Source organism: Martes martes (genome assembly GCF_963455335.1).
Source record: "Martes martes genome assembly, chromosome: 12".
Lineage (NCBI taxonomy): Eukaryota > Metazoa > Chordata > Mammalia > Carnivora > Mustelidae > Martes > Martes martes.
This window is the reverse complement of record NC_137900.1, coordinates 83,624,217-83,644,702: the sequence shown is the minus strand read 5'-3', so window position 1 is coordinate 83,644,702 and position 20,486 is coordinate 83,624,217. Positions and strand designations below refer to the sequence as shown.

At 43.4% G+C, this 20,486-nt stretch overlaps 1 protein-coding gene across 1 annotated transcript in view; it reads left to right on the top strand.

The window, feature by feature from the left end:
• Positions 1-20,486, top strand: part of TTLL11 (tubulin tyrosine ligase like 11) — a 223,716-nt gene that overhangs the window by 36,605 nt on the left and 166,625 nt on the right. Inside the window, exons 2-3 of the mRNA XM_080819651.1 lie at positions 9,432-9,528; positions 16,398-16,531. Of these exons, the coding sequence (XP_080675777.1) occupies positions 9,432-9,528; positions 16,398-16,531 (231 nt within the window). The remainder of the gene's footprint in view (positions 1-9,431; positions 9,529-16,397; positions 16,532-20,486) is intronic.

Here is a 20,486-nt window from a genome sequence, read left to right as displayed (position 1 = left end):
CAGATGTTAAAACCAAAAGCCTTAGAAGCTGGAGGGATTGAGATTTGAACCCAGGTTCTGGAAGTCAGGTCAAGGAATTTTGGTGTGAGTATAGGCTTTCCCCAGAGGTTAGATGCATATCCAGGAAGACCTATATGGGTTCAAATACCTTGGATATACCCTGTGCACCTTTTAACCTTGGACTGGCCCTAGAAAACACCCCCTCCACCATCTCCTTTGAGTAGTATTTTACCAGTCAGTATGGGGTGAAGGGTGTTGGGAAAACATGGAGAGAAGAAAGAAAGCAGCATTTTTTGAACATCTACTGTATATTTCGCATCATGTGCCAGGCACAGGGCTAGGTGGCTTAGATGCATTATTAATTCATCTAATAACCCAAATCACATTGTCATTATTGTTCCTGCTGAAGAAATAGGCTTGGGGTTGCCCTATGTATGGACTCCCCCACCCCACCCCACCCCACCCCATCCAGAGATGCTGTGGTCAGGAAGCTGGCCAGTCCCTCCCCTGCATGGGGAGGCCTTTTCTTGTTAGCCTATTTTGCACAGGTAGGTGGGACCCCAGAATCTCCCTGTGGCCCCTCAGTTGGGTGGTTGGTGCTTCTCACCTGTCTGGGAGGATAGTGATGCCATTAGCTGAGATGTGAACAAGAGAGGAGTGAGCTAGCCTGCCTCTCTCAGGCTTCAAAGAGGGGACTCATCTTCTTCTGATATGCTCAGATTTGGCAGATGGAGCCATTTTCTATCTGGTCACACCCTTCAGCGTTTGATGGATCTCCACCAGTATTTTCTTTGTCTGCTTGCTTTCCTGATTAAAGAAAAGAGTGCTATGTTTTCAGTCCATCCTTGAAGGGTGATTGCTCAGTCCTTTTCTTGTCTTAACTGGTCTTCTCTGGGCTTTTTCTGGGCTATGCTCTTCCTTGAAGTGTTAACCACAGCTCTTTTTTTGCATAGATACACATGCTCATTTTTTCCCCCACAGATTAATCCATCTCTCCATCCATTCAGCTTAGTGGAGCCGAAAGAGCACAGTCTTTGGAGATAGATCAACATGACTTCAAATTCTGGGTTTGCAACTTACCCGCAACAGAATTGTATTTTTTTTCCATGTGCAAAATGGAGGCATATATGTAGGATATCTGGCTTGCATTTAAGTACTGAATAAATAATAATTATTGAATTTCTTTTAAGGATATATTAATCTTAAATTCCTTCATTTTTAGGATGCTTTCATTCTCTAAGGCCCTGTTATAAACCCAGAATGGTGTATTCATTATCTACTACTGTGTAATAGATTTCTCCAAAGCTTAGCAGTGAAAACATCACACATTTACTACTCTCACACTTCCTAAGGATGGGGACTCTGGGAGTGGCTTAGCTGCGGTTTTGGCTCAGGGTCTCTCACAGGGCCACAGCCTCTGAAGACTCGATCGGGGCGGTAGGATCCACTTCCGAGTTCATTCCCATGGCTTTCGGCGGGAGGCTTTGATTTCTTCCCTCTCCCTAGGCACTCTCCATAGTGAGTGATGATCATGAGAGAGAGAGAGATGGGAGCCAGCCAGCCAGCCAGATGCGCGCGCGTGCACACACACACACACACACACACACACACACACACACACAGTTCCCCCAAGACAGAAGCCACAGTCTCGACATCCCATCCCTTCTTCTTCTGTAGCTTTTGGTTCCACGGACCAAGCCTGTGCCAGTTGTGGGAGAAGACTACACAAGGACCCGAATTCCAGGAGGCAGGGATAATTGGAGACTATCTTAGAGGCTGCCTACCACAGATGGTAGGCCTGGGAGACGGTGGAGAGAATCAAGTGTATCTACCCTGAAGCCTTCTGTCTGATGGGGAGGCAGGCATGTACGCATTAATACCCTGCAAGGCAATGCTTGTACTGTAGGCATCGACCGAATACAGAGGGGACACTGGAGACAAATCCATTAGCTCTGCCCGGGGGCGTCAGCTAGGGTTTCCCAAGTGCAGGTACACTGCGGTGTTCTTATTCAAGAGCTGTCCTAATGGTGCTTGATATTTGGTTGGCATCTTTTTTAATTGAAGTTACTCGTTGAGGTGATTTCCTTGGGCATTAAAAATAATAGGCTATCCTACATAACAGCAATTTGCTTTTTACAAAGTGCTTTCTCAGGCACTACCTCAGTCCGCATGACAGCCCAGGGAGGCAGATGGGCTTTACAGCTGTTGTTTAACTCGACCGTAGGTGAGCTGGAGAGGGGCAAGGTCAGCAGCGTGTCAAAGTCTCTGGGTGGGGTGTGGCGGGTTGAGGCTGGAGCCGGGCTCTTCCTAGCCCAAGTGAGCTGGTCTGGCTTCTACCCCTTCCTTGGATTTCCCCACAGCGCTTTGGGCCTCTCGTTTTAAAGCAGTAATTTGGGTCATTTCCCCCTGTAGATACATTACACATACACTTGCCCGTATCAAAGCTTATTTGCCACTTTTATGCCCAATCACTTGAAAGATTTTCTTTCATGAAGAAGCTTTATGAAGAAAATCATTCACAAAGCACAGAAATGTGAATTGTGCTTTCATCAGCATTCACTGTGAAATTTCATTTTGTAAAATCCCTCAGGGGGTTTGAACTTGCTCTTTGGGCTATTTATTAGAAGGGGGACCCGGAACTCAATTCCTTAAGCACAAATATGCTCAAAGGACATTTAATGGTTTCAGTTCTTGCAGGAGCCTGGCAAGTTTGTTTTAGTCCTTCTAGGTAAGAAGGAAAAGGATTTTGGGTCCACACAGGTGTATACGCTGAGGGAGAATCTTTCTTTGTGGCAAAGATGGTAGTATGTGGGGGGGAGGGTATGCTAGTTACTGTCGTTCATGTGTGACTAACAAACGTCTCATCCAGGCGAGAGAGGAAGCCTCAAAGTTTGACAGCGGCACTGGGCATTAAAGTAGAGAGAAGAAATGTAAACATAAATTAGGAGGTAAGCCGGAAGACTTGCTGACCAGTTAGATATTGGGGAGGGAAGGGAGTTATGGGTGATTCTCAGGATTATGGCTCTAATTTTCCTATGGGCCTAGGACGAATTGGACACCTGGTTAGTCATTCTCAGAGACCCGAGACAAGTATGTCAAATTGTTCCAGGTCCTAGAAATCCCTGGCGTTCTGAGGGAGATACGGGTTGCACATGAAGTACACAACAGTGTGTTGTGATAAGCATAGTAGGTGCTGAAGGGACCAGAAAGGTGATCCCTGTGGGCTGACGTGGTCCTGAAGCTCTCCATGTCATCATAGCCAGCGGGCAGTTGTTAGTTTTCAACCTACTTGACCTGTCAGCCACATTCACACTGTTCACTGTTCTCTTTGTCTTGAAACACTCTCCCCGCTGGCCTTTTATGGCTCATGCTCTCTGTCTGTCTGGTCCGTCTTCGTCTGCTCTCCACACGACCTTGTGTTTCTGCTATCCAGCTGGGGGCAGCCCTATACCATCGGCTTCTGTTTTAGGTCTTCAGCCACATGTCACACTACTTTCCTCTGCTCCTCTGTACCCCCAGCCACCTTGACCTGCCTTCAGGCTTTCCAGTGCATCATGGTCAGTCTGACCTCTGGGCTTTTACATATTTGTTCTCTGCTTAGAATATTCTTCCTTCCTCATCTGCCTCTTCTTCTTTCCAATCTCAGCTCAAATAGCCTTTTCTCAGGAGCAGGGTGACCACTCAGTTTGCTGCTCAAACTGGGGTACATTTGAAAGTGGAAAAAAAAAAAACCAACCCTGTATTAATATTAGCACCAGGACACCAGGTGTAAAGGGGAGCTGTCCTGGGCTAAGGAACATGTGGTCCCCCTACTCGGAGCAGACTTCTCCGACTTCCCAGATGTGATGGGCTCTCCCTGTGTCCTCATTGCTCTCTGGACCTCATTTCACAGCCCTTACCATAGTTTGTGGGGATACGTTGGGAGTGACTATTTGAGTCAACTCTTTCTCCCCCATGGACTGTATGCTCCATGGAAGCAGACATGTTCCCCTTTGTCCTTGCCACCTGAGACACTGCCCCACGCACTAGATTCTTAACGCTTAATGAGTAAATAAATCAACGATCAACTCAGATTTGTATTGTGGAATGTACAAAGCATTTTCATTTCTATTATCTTGTTTGGTTCCTGTTGCGCCTTGACATGTTTTCTCATCTCAGTCAACGGAGGACACAGAGATTTTGGTTGCTTGAGACCTCATAGTAAGTGATGGAACAAGTCTAGAACTCTCAGGTCTTCTGACCCCAAGACTAGTCCTTTTTCCAAAAGAGTTTGAAGAAGAGAAAAGGAAAGATGACTCCTTTTAGAATTTAGAATCTAGATAACTGGGAAGATGGTGCTGACCTTAGAAAGATGGGGAGTGGGGGAGTCTGAGAAACATTGTCAATTTTCAGCTGCCCCATGAAAAGCCACATAGCATTCCAGACTATAGAGAGCTCAGAGTAGAGCCAGGAATGGCCCCTTACTCCCCAGGGGTAAGCAGACAGTTTCTTAGCGTACAATTTAGTAGCATTAAATACATTGACCTTGTTGCGCAACTATCGGCATCATCGATCTCCAGAACATTTTCCATCTCCCCAAACTGAAATTCAGTACCCATTAAACAACACCCCATTCCCCCCTCTTCCCAGCCCCTGGAAACCACTGTTCTACTTTGCATCTCTGTGAATTTGACTACTCTAGCTACCTCACAGAAGTGGAACCATACAATATTCCGTGTCTGATTTATTTCACTTGGCATAATGTCTTCAGGGTCTCATCTATGTTGTTCCAGGCTGAGTAATCTCACAGTGTATGGATATACCACATTTTGTCTGTTGGTGGACAGTTAATGGACACTTGGACTGTTTCCACCTTTGGCTGTTGTGAATAATGCTTAACATTTGTGTATCAGTATCTGTTTGAGTCCCCGGTTTCAGTTCTTTTGGGTAAATACTCAGAAGTAGAATTACTGGATCATGTGACAATTTTATTTTCCACAGCAGCTTTTTACATTCCCAGTGCCTGAGGGTTCCAATTTCTCTACATCCTCATCAACACTTATTTCCTTTTTATTATTTTTTAAGCTAGCCATCCTAATGAGTGTGAAGTTGTATCTCATTGTGGTTTTGATTTGCATTTTCCTAGTGATTAGTGTTGTTGAGCATCTTTTCATGTGCTTATTAGCCATCTGTATGTCTTCTTTGGAGAAATGTCTATTCAAGTCCTTTCTTTGCCCATTTTTAAATTGTTTTTGTTGTTCTTGAGTTGTGAAAGTTTTAAAATATATTCTGAATATTAATCCCTTATCAGATACATGATTTTCAAATATTTTCTTGTCATATCAAGAAATCATTGCCAAATTAAATATCATAAAGCTTATTATGAAAGTTTTAAAATATATTCTGAATATTAATCCCTTATCAGATACATGATTTTCAAATATTTCTTGTCATATCAAGAAATCATTGCCAAATTAAATATCATAAAGCTTATTCCCTGTATTTTCTACTAAGAGCTTTATAATTTTAGCCCTTATGATTGGGTCTTTTACTTATTTTGAGTTAATATTTATATATGGTGAAAGGTAAGAGTCCAACTTCATTCTTTTTGCATGTGGATATCCAGTTTTCCTAGCAGCAATTGTTGAACAGAATATCCTTCCCCACCAAATAGTCTTGTCATCCTTGTCAAAAACAATTTGACCGTATATGTCAGGGTTTAATTCTGGGTTCTGTATCCTATCCCATAAGTCTGTCTGTATTTATGCCAGTAACATCCTGATTTTTATTAATCTATTTTTTTTATTAGAACTATTTTTGGTTCACTACAAAATTGAGCAGAAGGAACAGAGATTTCACATATGGTCACTGACCCTACATATGCATAGCCTCCCCCGCTATCAGAATCGCCTGCCAGAATGGTACATTTGTTGCAGTTGATGAACATATATTGACACATCATTACTCGAAGTCCATGATTTATATTAAAACTTATTCTTGGTAGTGTACCTTCTGTGGGCTTGGACAGATGAATAAATGATATGTATCCACTGTTGCGGTATTGTATAGAGTGGTGTCACTACCCTGAAAATCCTCTGTGCTTCCCCTATTCATCCCTCCCCTTACTCCTAATCCATGGTAACCACTGATCTTTTAACTGGTTCTGTAGATTTGCCTTTTCCAGAATGTCATATAGTTGGAATCACACAGTATGTAGCTTTTTCAAATGGACTTCATTCATTTAGAAATATGCATTTAAGATCCCTCCATGTCTTTTCTTGGCTTAATAGCTCTTTTCTTTCTTTCTTTTTTTTTTTTTTTTAGCACTGAATAATATTCCATTATCTGGGTACACCACAGTTTATCTATCCATTTACCTACTGAGAGACATCTTGGTTGTTTCCAAGTTTTGGCAATTATTAATAAAACTGCTATAAATATTCATGTGTAGATTTTTTTTCTGGGCATAGGTTTTCAACACATTTGGGTAAATACCAAGGAATACAATTACTGGATCACATGGTAAAAGTATGTTTACTTTTTAAGAATTGTCTTCCAAAGAAGGTATACCATTTTGTATTTCCATCAGCAATGAGTGAGAGTTCTTGTTCCTCCATATCCTTGCCAACATTTTGTGTTGTTAGTGTTCTGGATTTTGGCCATTCTAGTAGTTGTATAGTGGTATCTCATTGTATCTCATCGTTGTTTTATGCACTGTTTCGATACCTTAGCTTTATTGTAAGTTGGCATCAGGAAGCATGATATCTCCAACATTTTCTTCCTTCTCAAGATTATTTTGGTTATTTGGGGTCCCTTGAGATTCCACATGAATTTTATGATAGATTTTTATATTTCTGTAAGAAAAAGAAGTCATTTGGATTTTGATAGGGATTTCATTGAATCTGTACATTGCTTTGTGTAGTATTGACATCTTAACAATATAAAGTCTTCTAATCCATGAACATGGGATATCTTTCTTCTTATGCATGTCTTCTTTAATTTCTTTCAGCAACATTTTATAGTTTTTGGCATATAGTCTTTTGTCTCCTTGTTTAAGCTAATTCCTAAGTATTTTATTCTTTTTGATGTTATTATAAATGTAATTGTTTTCTTAATTTCCTTTTTGGATCATTCATGGTTAGTATATAGAAAAACTGATTTTTGTGTATTGATTTTGTATCCTATAATTTTTCTGAATTCATTTATTATTTCTAACTGTATGTGTATATGTGTGTGTAACCTTTATGGTTTTCTACATATAAGATCATGTCATCTGCAAACAGATAATTTTACTTCTTCCTTTCCAATTTGGATACTTCATTTCATTTTCTTTCCTTTTGCTCTTACAATACTCTGTTGAATAAAAGTGGTGAAAGTGGGCATCCTTATCTCATTCTTGATCTTCAAGGAAAAGTTTTCAGTCTTTCACCATTGAGTATGATGTTTAAGCAGTTTTTTAAAAGATCTTAAAAAGAGGAGGGATTTTGAAGTCCTGGGACCTATTTAAAATTGTGTTTCTCTGTGTTCTCAGCACCTAGCACGGTGTCTAGCACGTAGCACGTAGCAATTATAGAATGAATGGATTTTAAAAACCCACAGTTTCCCCAAACCGAATGAGCTGAAGGCACTGCTGAATGAAGTGTGAATTTGGGACTCATGAGGTTGGCAAGGGTTGAAGGGTAACCGTAAATGTGATAAGGAGTCATTGGTTATCTGTGGACATGGAGCAGGTGTTGGTCCCACATTACAGGCAGCACGGTCACTTAAATCTTAGTAAACTTTGCTTGGATCGTGTGCTTTTTAGAGAAACTTCCCTGGTGAAGTTATTTTTCCCTTCCCTCTGTTAGCACTTAGCAGCTGGAAGAAAGTAACATATGCTGTATCTCTTTGTATTTATGACTACTGAATTAATAACTTCAGTCCATTGGATGCAAAGAAAACAAGTGAAATGCTATAAATTATAGATGAAAGTTGTTCATGCTAATAGAGTGTGTAACATATGCCTTACTTTGGCACAGCTTTGAAATAATGTGAATGATTTAAAGGGCTTAGTCTCTTTGCCTTCATTTTAATTTAGAATAGTTGGAAAGCATCAAGTCACCACCATTTCATTAGTAATGCTATGCTTTTCCATTGGAACTTAAGCTCTCTCAACTTGGAGCAGACAAAAATCCTGATTAGCTGTAGTCTTAGGATGGGAAAGTCAAGTGATTGCGTTTGGTGCGTTGGCATCTCTCTTCATCTGGACTTCTAACAAGCACGTTCCAAATATGAGCTGACACGTCCTCACTTTTTTCCTTTAACAAGGGTCCTCTGACTTATTGATTTAAAAAAAGGAATTCTGTAAATGTAGAACTTGCTGATAACTTTGAGAGGCAGCAGGATGTAGTGGATAGAGCAGGGCTTTCTGTCTCACAGAGGGATTTTTCTGGCTGCTAATAAGGAAACCCTATAGTGTGTGCAAAGAGGGGCTATATTCTAAGAATATAAGGCTGCCTTACAGGATCTAAGGACAGGAGGGGCCTCGAGGCTCAGGAGGGTTTGGACCTAGGATCTAGAAGCCCTAGGAACTAAAGTCACTCAGTCTGTCACCAGGGCCCCATGGTCTCACCGTCACTTTCCTCTCTGCACCTGCTCCTTCCTTCTCTCTCATCAGCCAGGCTGCCTTTGCTTCTCTGTGCTCACAGCCAAGCACATCGGCCTGGCTCTGGCTTTTTATCACTTCCAGATCAAGGGCCAGCAGAGGCTGCCTGGCATCTCAGATTTCCAGATTCCTCGAAGAGAGAATCTGGTTATCTCACCTTGAGTCTGATTACCATTCCCAGTTCGTTCATTTATTTATCCAAAAAGCCTTTCTTGAATGCCAGGGAGCACTGGGGATGCAGCCTCCCTTCATGGAACGTGTGTGTTTCGGGGAGCAGGGAAGAGAGAATGAGAAAGCGTGAGTGAGAGAGCGTGAGCTCATTTTGGGGGGGACTGACTTGGGAGTTGCAGTTTTTAGAGAAAGAGAAGTATGGCTCGGGGTTCAGATAGACCTGGGTTCAAATCCCGATTCCTCTCCTTACCAGCTCTGTGTTACTTTGGGCATATTAGATACCTTTTTCATCCCCAATTTTCTCCCCAGTAAAATGGGAACAGTTTTTTCTAGGGTAGTTAGGAGGATTAAAATGAAAGGATAGGTGTGAAGCCATGAGTATGGTGCCTGCCACACAGAGTCAGAATGCCGCCCCTCCCAGGTTGTGACCTTGAGCAAGTTCTTTAACCTGCCTGAGATGGTTTCTTCACCTATAAAATGAGAAAGGCTTTCATCTACATCACATGCTTATTATGAGCATTACGTCATGTGATATGCACCAGGTCACGGGGAATGTGTACGTAACAGACACCCAGGATGATAGTTGCTCCTCTAGTTCTTGTTTAATCGTCACAGTTTTTTCCCCTCTGTCTTCTAGTTCCCATTTGGCCGACGCTTGCCTTGTGACATCTACTGGCATGGAGTTTCATTTCACGACAATGACATATTCTCCGGCCAAGTGAACAAGTTTCCAGGTATCTGCTGTTATTGTTGGCATCGAAAAATGTTTCTAGGCTGTGTGAGGGCACCCGCTTCTACAAAAATAAGGTGGCATTTTGAGCTCAGACTCAAGGACTCTTAATTGGGACTTGCTGCCTTTACCACTGCGGCGCCCTGACCTTGGGAGGGAAGCTAACGCAGAGGTCATCAGGATTTGACCCACCAACAGGTTAAGGACTGGAGGTTCAAAAATAAAAAGACAGGCTTTCCTGGACTAATTTCACCAGTGGAAGAACATGATCTTCACCTTCTGTGTTATACTATGAAGGCGTAATGAGGAGACTATGTTCTCAAAATGAAAAAAAAAAAAATAGACCACTTCGCATAAATTATTTGCCAGGAACAGAAGTGCTGAAATTCTAGGAATATGCCACAAAAATGAGGTTAGCAGCTTCTGCTTTCTTTACGTATCATCACTGGAGGTACCATTTTTAAAACCAGATACACCAGTCTCCGTGTTGAGAATGACAGGCTGAGACAGTGCCTACCTTTGGCCTCGGGACTTTATCCCCGTGAGGCTTTCCTGTAGGGAGACTAGTTCCATGAAGGTGTCAGAGCCAACACTTTAAAACACCTCCTCCCTCCATTGCCAGCCTCCCCATATGCCTTTCCATTTTATTTTTAATCTCTGCCACCCTCTTCTGCTATGGTTTGCTATTCATTATTTTTAATGGCTCCGTGAGGAGGGTGATTGAGGTGAGTGGGTGTGCTTGGAGAGGTAGAAACATTTGGCCCAGTGCGGGTGGCAATGACAGCCAGAGGGTCTCTCTCTTATATTCAGAAATGTTAACATAATATGCACAAACCATATTATAATATGATAGTGAATAAGTTTTTTAAAGAGGGTGTCACCCTGAATCCCATTCCTCATTTAACAAACAACAATGTGAATATTTCTGTATTTCCTCCCAAAACTTAACCATATTTTTGTATTGCTTTTATACGGTTGCAGTCAGAGTGTGGTTGCCTAAATACAAGGTGTTTTCTCCTTGCGTGATATCATTTATGCTTATTTTTAAATAGAGATTCCGTTTACCCTTTTTCTAGGGTGCCTTTGGGCTCAGCTGGGAGAGCATGTGACTCTTGATCTCGGGGTCAGGAGTTTGAGCCCCATGGTATGCATAGAGTTTACCTAAAAAAGAATTTACTCTCTTTCTTTGGCATTCTGTGCCATGTCCTTAAGAAAACAAGTCTCAGAAAACCCAGTAGCTGTACACGAAACACTGGCGAGTTACGCCATGTCCACTTGCCGGTGGTGGTGGGGAGGGGGGAGGTTCAATTAAGTGTTCAGACTCTCATGGGCCTCACTTGGCTCAGATTCACTTATAAGGACAAAGGGCAGGAAACATGGCCTGCCAGCCAGTCAGGTCAGGCATTTCTCTCCAGCGATGTCTTTGCACGGGTGCCAGAGGCTAGACTCACCCCTCAAGCAAAAGCTCGGAAGTGTAGGGAGACAAGACCTATGTTGGTGGACGTGGGTCTGTCTTGGCTTAGCTACCCCTCAAGAGCTTTATCTCACGTCGCTTCTCCAAAGCATAGCTTCCAGGGCCCCCAGCAGGGTCCTGCTGAGTTACGAGCATCCTTACATCAGGCAAGCCTGGGGCTATGGCTTCCTACCAGGTATTTATGCAATTTGCCCATCAGGGATCATTTCCACCATATGCTTTGTCATCTGGTAACACGGCTAACTTTTCTACCTTTATTGGTTTCCGGGGGAACAGAGCTAGAAAATTAACCCAGTTAGAGAAGAGGGAGGGTTCTGTTGGAGAGCAAGAAGGATTCTGGTAGCCCGGGTTCTTGTCCACACAGTTCAAGGGGATAACTATTGTTTTCTGTCTTGTTGCTCATAAAAGGTGACTTTTTGATGTCCCTCGAAGGACTTACTGGGATACCGGGGAACGTAATTTGAAAGAGAACAGTTCTTTCAATGAGGACAGAGTTCCCAAGACATGAATCCTCGAATGAGGCTTCATTTACATTTTCCCCTCTTTGCTTGTGCCTCATCTCATGACTGTGAGTAAAAAGAAGTCATAGCTATGGCTCTCCTTTTGGAACACAAATTAGAGAAAAACACCCTCAAAGGACTAGTTTCATTAAAGGACTAGTTTCATCATCAAAAATGATATAAGAATATTCATGCCAAAGAAGCAAGTTCGCTCGAGCCCACATCCCACATGCCAGTGACTGGAACATATAATTTTCCACTTTACCAACAGCAATTAATTAGTTCTAATGACAAAGCAGGCTCTCGAACCTCTAGGCAGAGAGGCAGTGTGGTTCCATCCTCTCCCTATGGAAGACAGCAATTCTTTGCTATGACCTGATTCCAGAAGGGCCTGTCCTTTGGCTCTAGTTTGGGTCCAGGCTTATCTTCTGTCTCTCCTGTATCCCCTTATCCTAGCAGCGCGTCGCCTATGCTAGTAAGTTCGCCTGGATGTGGCAGGCAGCTCTAAATGCAGCCCATGCTGAAGAAACTGAAAACTTCTGGACATGCGTATGGAAGCGAGTTATTTTGTTTGTGTCAGCACATTAGATTTTAGCCACTTTTCTATGATGAGATCCTCCAAGATGGGTTATTATGTCTTAACATGATGAATTAAGACTTTCTATAAAAATAATCTGATTTGGATACGTCTTTGCTTTAGGAAAGTCCCAAACTGTCAATTCTCAGCTCCCAAGCCACAGTTTTTTGCTGACTTTCAGGGTCTGAGATGTGTGGCGGCCCATGGCAGGGGTGGGGAGGGGACATTCTGGTAGAGAGGGAGAGCGCCCCCGCCAGGAAGGTCCCGGACAGCTTGCGTGCGGTCAAGCACTCTGTGCTGCGTGGAGGGTACACAGACAAGGAGAGAGGCATGTAGGGAGAGAAGTCAGATACAAAATAAGTGCCAGACAGAGGAAATCTGGGGTGCCCTAGGGGCTTGGAATGAGAACACACGACCCAACCCAGATCTGCCTGGGGGACAAACAGGGTGGGACACCCAGGAGAACATGTGAACTGAGCCTCCAGGGCTAGATGGGCCTGACCTCCCTCCAAAATGTGGGAGCAGAGTTGGCGCAAAGACCTAGGATGTTTACTGCTCATTCGGCGAAGGGCAAGTGGCCCGTGATGGTGACAAAGGGTCAGGTGTGAGAGGGGCCACGGAAGGGAGATAAGCAGGGACCTGTGGATAGCATCCTTATAGTCTGAAGGTCGTGGGAGCCACTGAGACATTGTTAGGCCAGAGAGCGACATGGGCCAGCTTGCATTTTCGAAAGGCCCGCCAGAGGGATGTGTTGGAGGTGGGTGGAAGGGCGGAGGCAGGAGACAGAGGGAGAGCTGAGAGGACGCTGCAGGATCCAGGCAAAAGGTGAACTCCTCAGCGGCACTGGGAACGGAGAGAAGAGAATGGGTCCGGAAGTGGTTATTCGTCATTGGGTGGTTGGATTGTGCTTTTGCCGAAAATCATTGTTGTCACTGGTGTTTGGATTGAATAGTACTCTCGACATAGCTCAGATTTTGTTTTCTATTTGTTTTTGTTTCAAATTGGGTTAAACAGGTCTGCGTGGTAAGCCCCAGGATCAGACTGTTACCCTCTCGCCTAGCTTCACAGGGCTGGAGACCCATCAGGCCTGGAGACTCCGGGGTAGCAGAGAGAAGAACCCAGGCCCAGGAGTGGTGGGAGGCAAGTTCCTGGAGTGGGAAGCTCCAAGCTGAGTTAGGGCATTTTCCCAGTTGAGAGGAGACCTGCCACCGTAGGGACATCTGGAGACAGACCGGTTGAGAACCCCAGGTAGGCGGTGAGCCTCAAAAGAACCTGTAAGTAGGCAGCGGGAGGGCAGGCACAGGGCTCAGGTCCTAAGTAGGAGGACCCTACCCATGCTGGGTCGTCTTGGGTGGAACAGGGAGGAACACAGGAGGGAACAAAGCAAAGCCATTGCTGAGGCCGCTACTCAGGCACCAGGAACAAAAGACAGGTTACCAAATTCCAGGGCAAAGCAATCAGAAAGCCTCAGAAAGACAGTTGAAATCCTCCTTATCTAATTGGAGTACAAAGTCAGGGTCAATGACTGCCTTGTTCCCAATCTCCAGGGTGGCTGATGATTAGACCTAGAGCTTGCGGCTCAGGTCAGAGTGTGTCCCAGAGCCTAGGGCCAGGGTCATGGGAAGGGGTCAGGTGCTGCAGTAGCGGAGAGAAGGCGGCAGAGCCTGCCAATGACCTCTCTTTTCACATATTTGCTCCGGGGGCATGTGCTCTGGGTCAGCTAGAAACCTAGCTACTCTCGCCAGCTTCTCCCTGAGAGCCGATGACACTCCCCACTTTTGTCTCTGAGCCACCACCAGGAGCCAGGATGGCAGCAGCTTCCATGTGGGGTGGAGGGAGCGGTGGGGTGGGAACACAGCCTAGATATGGGGGCGGAACAAAGGTTTTGGTGGTAAGTGGATCGTCGGAGGTCTACACTGGGGCCTCCTGGAGACAGGCATTTAGGCAGAGGATGAGGGTGAGTTGGCCAGAGCCTGTGGGTCAGAACTGTCTGGGAAAAGTAGCTGTTGGATTGCAGGGTGTCTCTGGAGTTGGCTGTTTTCAGCAGAGAGGGAGAGGGAGGGGCAGAGGGAGAGGGAGAGAGAGAATTGCAAGTGGGCACCACGCCCAGCGTGGAGCCCGAGGCGGGGCTGGATTTCCCGATCCTGAGATTGTGACCTGAGCCGAAATCAAGAGTCAGACACTTAACCGACTGAGCCCCCCAGGTGCCCCTGGACATGGATTTTCACAAAACTTTTCTGGAGCGTTCAAGCCACACTTATACTCATAGCCCTCCTGTCCATGCTGTGTGAGTCTGTCTAACCTGCTGAGGGGTTTCTAAAAGAGAACCTTCCCCTGTCACAAGGTCATTAAAGTGTAGAAAGTACCACAACGGTCAGGAGGCTTCATCTACTTGGTGTAAGGTGCTATATTATAGTTGGTTATGAAGGATTTCAGTCTAGTATGATAATAAACTGTTGTCAAAGAAAAGGAAAAAGCTTCAAAAACAGTTGAAGTTTTTGTTTTGTATATTTGGTGTTTAGCTCCAGTGTTTATAACTCAAAAATTCTAATTTGGAGGGTACTAAAAGGAAACATCTAGAATTTTCTGGGTTCATACTTATTTCTTAGGAAGCTCAGAAGAGGGTCCTCAGTGAGTTTTCTTTAATATTGAAGAGTTCACATCAGAGCAGAGTTTATTAGTGCTTTTCAAGCTCCTTTATTTCTTTTTTTTTTTTTTTTAAACATTTTATTTATTTATTTGTCAGAGAGATAGAGAGAGTACAGGCAGGCAGAGTGACAGGTAGAGGCAGAGGGAGAAGCAGGCTCCCTGCAGAGCAAGGAGCCCGATGTGGGACTCGATCCCAGGATGCTGGGATCATGACCTGAGCCGAAGGCAGCCGCTTAACCGACTGAGCCACCCAGGCATCCCATCAAGCTCCTTTATTTCTTATTTAATTCTTCTCTCTATCCTTCTAAACAAGAACCAAGAAGCTGGGCACTGACATCTTAAATCTGCGATCTTCAGATTTATTGCTTTTTTTAATATGCTGAGGGAAGCAAGAAATAGGTTATTAAAACCTTCATTCTCAAATGTTCACCTTTCACTTTCTGAACATGGGAATTTCAAGAAATCTCATTTGTTCTGATCGTGCCCATTGGAATGTGTGATAATTCGGACATGCCAGGCTGACACGAAACTCTCTGCTTTCTGTTAAAAATAACTTCGCTAAGCCAGTTCCTTGTGTCAGTAATGACGCTATGTTGCCTCCCTCAAGGTGAAGGCCAGTTCTAGTCTCCATTTTCAGTGGTGATATTTGCCTTAAGAGATAAGCATTCTAAAACTTAAAAGAATTTTTACCTATTTGCTTAAAATTTGCTAAGGTTATACAGTTTCTTCTCTTGTCAGAGTTCTTAAAGATGTTCTAAGAAGAAAAAATCCACCGTGTTTTAAAAATGTTTTATAAGTGAGTCATTTTAATCCCCTCTGGGCAAATTAATGAGGCCTTATCAATGTTATTGTCAGTACTTACAACTGAAGAACTCCTACAGATTCCATTTTCTCCTCCAAAACTATAAATTATGCTGTGATATCCTTTCTACTTTCTGTCCTTATTTCAAGGAGACAGATTTTATGCTGAAAGCTGTGTATTTTTCTATTTTATACCTTGAATACTCATGAAAGATTAAAATAAAGCAACTTAATTAAGTTTCTCATAATGTAAGCAGAGTCCACTAGATGATATTCTTGAGGGTATAAAATGGAAGCAGTCCTTGAAGTATGGATGGTGGCCCCAAATTAAAGAGGACATTAAATTTTAAGTGCAAGATATAAATGCCTGTCTTTATTATCGAGCGGACTAACCAAGAATGGAATAATAAACTAGCTGGAAACCTGTTTCTTCCAACTGATGCTTTTTCTTTTTTTTAAGATTTTATTTATTTATTTGACAGACAGAGACCACAAGTAGGCAGAGAGGCAGGCAGAGAGAGAGGAAGGGAAGCAGGCTCCCCACTGAGCAGAGAGCCCGATGCGAGGCTCATTCCAGGACCCTGGGATCATGACCTGAGCCGAAGGCAGAGGCTTTAATCTACTGAGCCACCCACCCAGGCGCCCCTGATGCTTCATTTTTATAAGGAGGGAAAACTCTCTGTCTATTACCTCCAGTTTTTCGTTAATCTGGTAGGTCTTTCCAAACCATGATTCCCCTCTGTGGGAAACAGCTCCTACCTGTCTGCAAAAGCGAGTATGTCGGGTGGGCGGTTTTCAAAGTCCCCGATCATGGCTGTCTTATAGTTAGCAGCTCTCTGCTGTTCAAACCTCACAGCTTCTCTTCTCCCTAGGCATGACGGAGATGGTGCGTAAAATTACTCTGAGCAGAGCCGTGAGAATCATGCAGAATCTCTTTCCTGAGGAATACAACTTCTATCCTCGCTCTTGGATTCTGCCTGACGAGTTCCAGCTCTTTGTTGCTCAGGTAGATGACACTCTGTCCCTGGGACCCTTGAATTATGTCATGGTTGCAACTGTGTTCTGGAAGCTGGGTCCTGGGTCCTGTGTGCTGGGAGCTGGGGTGGGTGCCAGGAGTGGGGGTATCCTTGGGAAGCTGCGGCTCGCCAAGGGAGTGTCCCAACAGTACACGGTGTGTCCCAACAGTACACTTGCTGTGAATAGGCGGGGTGACAGGTAGGCAAGCAGAAGAAGTGCATCTTGACACAAGGAGGCTGGCCTGGGGCTGAGATTGGGAGCGGGGTCGTGGAGCCGGTGTTTGGAAAGCGAAGGAGACAGGGCTAGAGCAGGTGGCTGAGCCCATCAGCAGACTGGGACCGTTCAGGCGAATCCAGGGTGGGCTCCCCGGCTTCCTGTGGTGTGAAATGTGGGAGGTCGGGCTCTGTTTCGAGGCTCTGGAGGAGTCTGATACACTGTGGAGGTGGCCTGGGGGAACCGTTTAAGTGTCCTGCTTTAAATCTGTTCTGGACTCCCATTTTCTAATCGCCCATTCCATATCGAAGCAAAATGTTTGAGCATGAAATACTTTGGGGCCTTCACCACTGACTGTAAGACAGTACCAGTAGGGAAACTGAACTGAGGATTGCCATTTCATTTAGGACCCTTTTCAAAGCCTTTGCCTGTGGGTTCCGCGGTCCATACCACACCTCTGAGTGTAACTGTACAACACATGCCGATCTTATTGTGATGCGACAGGGTTCATACCATTTACTGGTCCTACTGTGGTCTGGGCATTGTGCCAGAAGCTTAATGTTAATTCTTTCAATCCTTACAGCAATCTTGTCAAGTCGGTTGTATTATAATCCCATTTTGTGGATGAGGAAACAGACTTTGATAAACAAGGTGACTTGCTGGAGAAGTGAAATTTAAACCTAGAGCTGATTTCAAGACCTATGGATTTTTTTTTTTTAAGATTTTAGTTATTTATTTGAGAGAGAGAGAGAGAGAGAGAGTATGAGCAGGTGGGAGTGGTAGAGGGAGAAGGAAACTCCCCGTTGAGCAGGGAGCCTGATCTGGGCCTTGATCTTGGCATCATAACCTGAGCTGAAGGCAGACGCTTAACCCATTGAGCCACCCAGGCACCTCAAGTCCTTTGCTTTTTTTTTTTTCTTAAGATTTTATTTATTTGTCATAGAGAGAGGGAGTACAAATAAGGGAAGCAGCAGGCAGAGGGAGAAGCAGGCTCTCCGCTGAGCTAGGAGCCGGATGTGGGACTTGATCCGAGGTCCCTGGGATCATGACCTAAACTGAAGGCTGACGCTCAACAGACTGAGCCACCCAGGTGTGTCCCAAATCCTATGCTTTTTATCAGCTGTCTTATTGCCTGCGTGTTGCTTTGGTTTTAATATTAAATGATAAAACTTGTAATAAAATGATGATTTATTAAGCACAAAAAAAACCTTGAAGTGGTAATTTTTTAAAAGGAAGCTCTCTATGGGGTGGTGGTCACATGGGTTTGTACATTTCTTAAAATCCATCTGATTATTAACCTAAAATGCATTGTATTGCATGCAAATTATGCTTCAGTAAATTTAAAAAAACACAAACTCTCGGCGGCTCCTCATACTCACCCCTCAATTTCCCACTTCTGTGGCTCTGCTCACATCCTCGTCCCTGTGTGGAATATCTTGCTGTCCCATTTCCACAACTCTATGTCTAACTATCCTGTGAATTTAAATGAGATACCTGTCAACTGTGCCTTCAAAATCAGATACGTGAGAACTTTTCCATCAACCCCTAAGTTCTTCTTGTGCCTCCTTGCAGTCCATTCCTCAACTCCCCCAGCCAAGGCAACCACTGGTCGGTCTGTATTCTCATTAGAGATTTGTGTTGCCTGTAAATGGAATCATATATATGTATGTGTGTGTGTGTGTGTGTGTGTGTGTGTGTGTATGTATAAAAATATATATATCACATCACACACTTGAGTGTTTGTTTCTCTTTCCGAATTAAATTTTTGAGATTCATCTTTGTTTGTTGTATAGTTTAGCCATTTGTATTTTTATTGGTGAGTAATATGCCATCTTATGAATTTGCTTTTCCATTTCCCACTTGACGGGCATTTGGGTCATCCCCAGTTTGGGGGTTTTATAAATAAAACTGCCATGACTAATCACATGCAAGTCATTGATTGAAAAACATTGATCACATTGCATGTGATCAAATGTTTTCATTTCTCTTGGGTAAAACCTATGAGTAGAATTTTTGGATCATATGGTAAATGTATGTTTAACCTATAAGAACTTGCCGAACTTTTTTTCCAAAGTGGTTATACACCGTCACCAACAGTGTGTGAGAGTTCTGTTTGTTCCACATCATCGCCAAGCCTTGATATGTTAGTTTTTTGAATTTTAGACATTCTGGGAGATGGGTAGTTGTGTCTCTCTGTGGTTTTAATTTACACCTCCCCATGACCAGATGTTGAGCATCTTTTCATGCGCCTTTTGGCCATTCGAATGTCTTCTTCTGTTAAGTGTACAGTCAAACTTTTGCTCATTTCTCTGGGCATTTTACTTTTTAAGTTGTAGGCTCCTTATATATTCTGGGTACAAGTCTTTTATACGTGTATTATGAATATTTCCTCCTCTTTTCACGTTTTAACTCTGCCTCTTGAGGAATAAATGTTTTTAATTTTGGTGAAGTTGAACTTACCATTTTTTTTCTTTTATAGTTTGTGCTTTTGTGTGATATCTAAGGCATCTTTGACCAATTAAAGTGAAGATTTTATACTGTTTTTTTCCTAGAGGTTTGTTAGTTCTAATGTTTGCATTTAGGTTTATGATTCATTTCTTTATTTTTTTATTTTTTATTTATTTTTTTATTTTTAGAGATTTTATTTATTTATTTGACGGAGATCACAAGTAGGGAGAGAGGCAGGCAGGGAGAGAGGGAAGCAGGCTCCCCACAGAGCAGAGAGCCCAACATGGGGCTCGATCCCAGAACCCCGAGATCAAGACCTGAGCTGAAGGCAGAGCCTTAACCCACTGAGCCACCCAGGCGCCCCTTTATGATTCATTTCAACTTAGTTTCCCTGTCTGGGATGTATCAGTGTTGAAGTTTACTTTGTTCCATAGGGATACTCAGTTGTTCAGTGCCGTGTGTTGTAAGGATGGTGGTCTCCCTCATTGAATTAATTACCTTGTCAATCTTGTTGAAAACCAGTTGACTGTATGTGTTTGGTCTGTTTTCTTCCATTCATTGCGCATGCACTCTCATGCTGATACTGCATTTTATCTTGATTACTCTAAGTCAGAGTCAGTCTGGAAATCAGGTAGTGCAAGTCTTCCCACTTGTTTATCATCATAATTGTTGTGGTTATTACAGTGCTTTTGCATTTCCCTATCAGTTTTATAACCAATTTGCCCATTTCTACAAAGCAGCCCACTGGGGCTTGGGTTGGGATTGCTTTGAATCTACAGATCAGTGTGGAGACAGTGGACATCTTAACAGTGTCGACTCATCTAATCCATTAACTTTCTCCATTTATTTAGATCTTTCTCAGTTGACTTCAACAATGTTTTATAACTTTCAGGGTACAAGACTTCCCTAAGAAGTTTTGTTTTTTATGCTATGATAAATGGTATTTTTTGAATTTCAGTTTCCTATTGTTCATTGCTAGTATGTAGACATCCAGTTGACTTTTTACTTTTGAACTTGTAGTGTATGACCTTGCTCAAGTCCCTTATTAGTTCTACAAGTTCTTTTTTTGTAGATTTGCTAGGTAATTTGTTTCTTTCAAGGAATTAACCTGAGTTGTCCGATTTACTGATGGAAGTTTTGAAAAACAGTATTTCCTTACTTTTTAATGTCTGTGAGATATGTAGTGATCTCCCCATTTCATTGCTGATGTTGGTAATTTGCTTTTCTTTTTCTGAGCCAAAGGCAGACACATAACAACTGAGCCACCTTTGTGCCCCCTACCT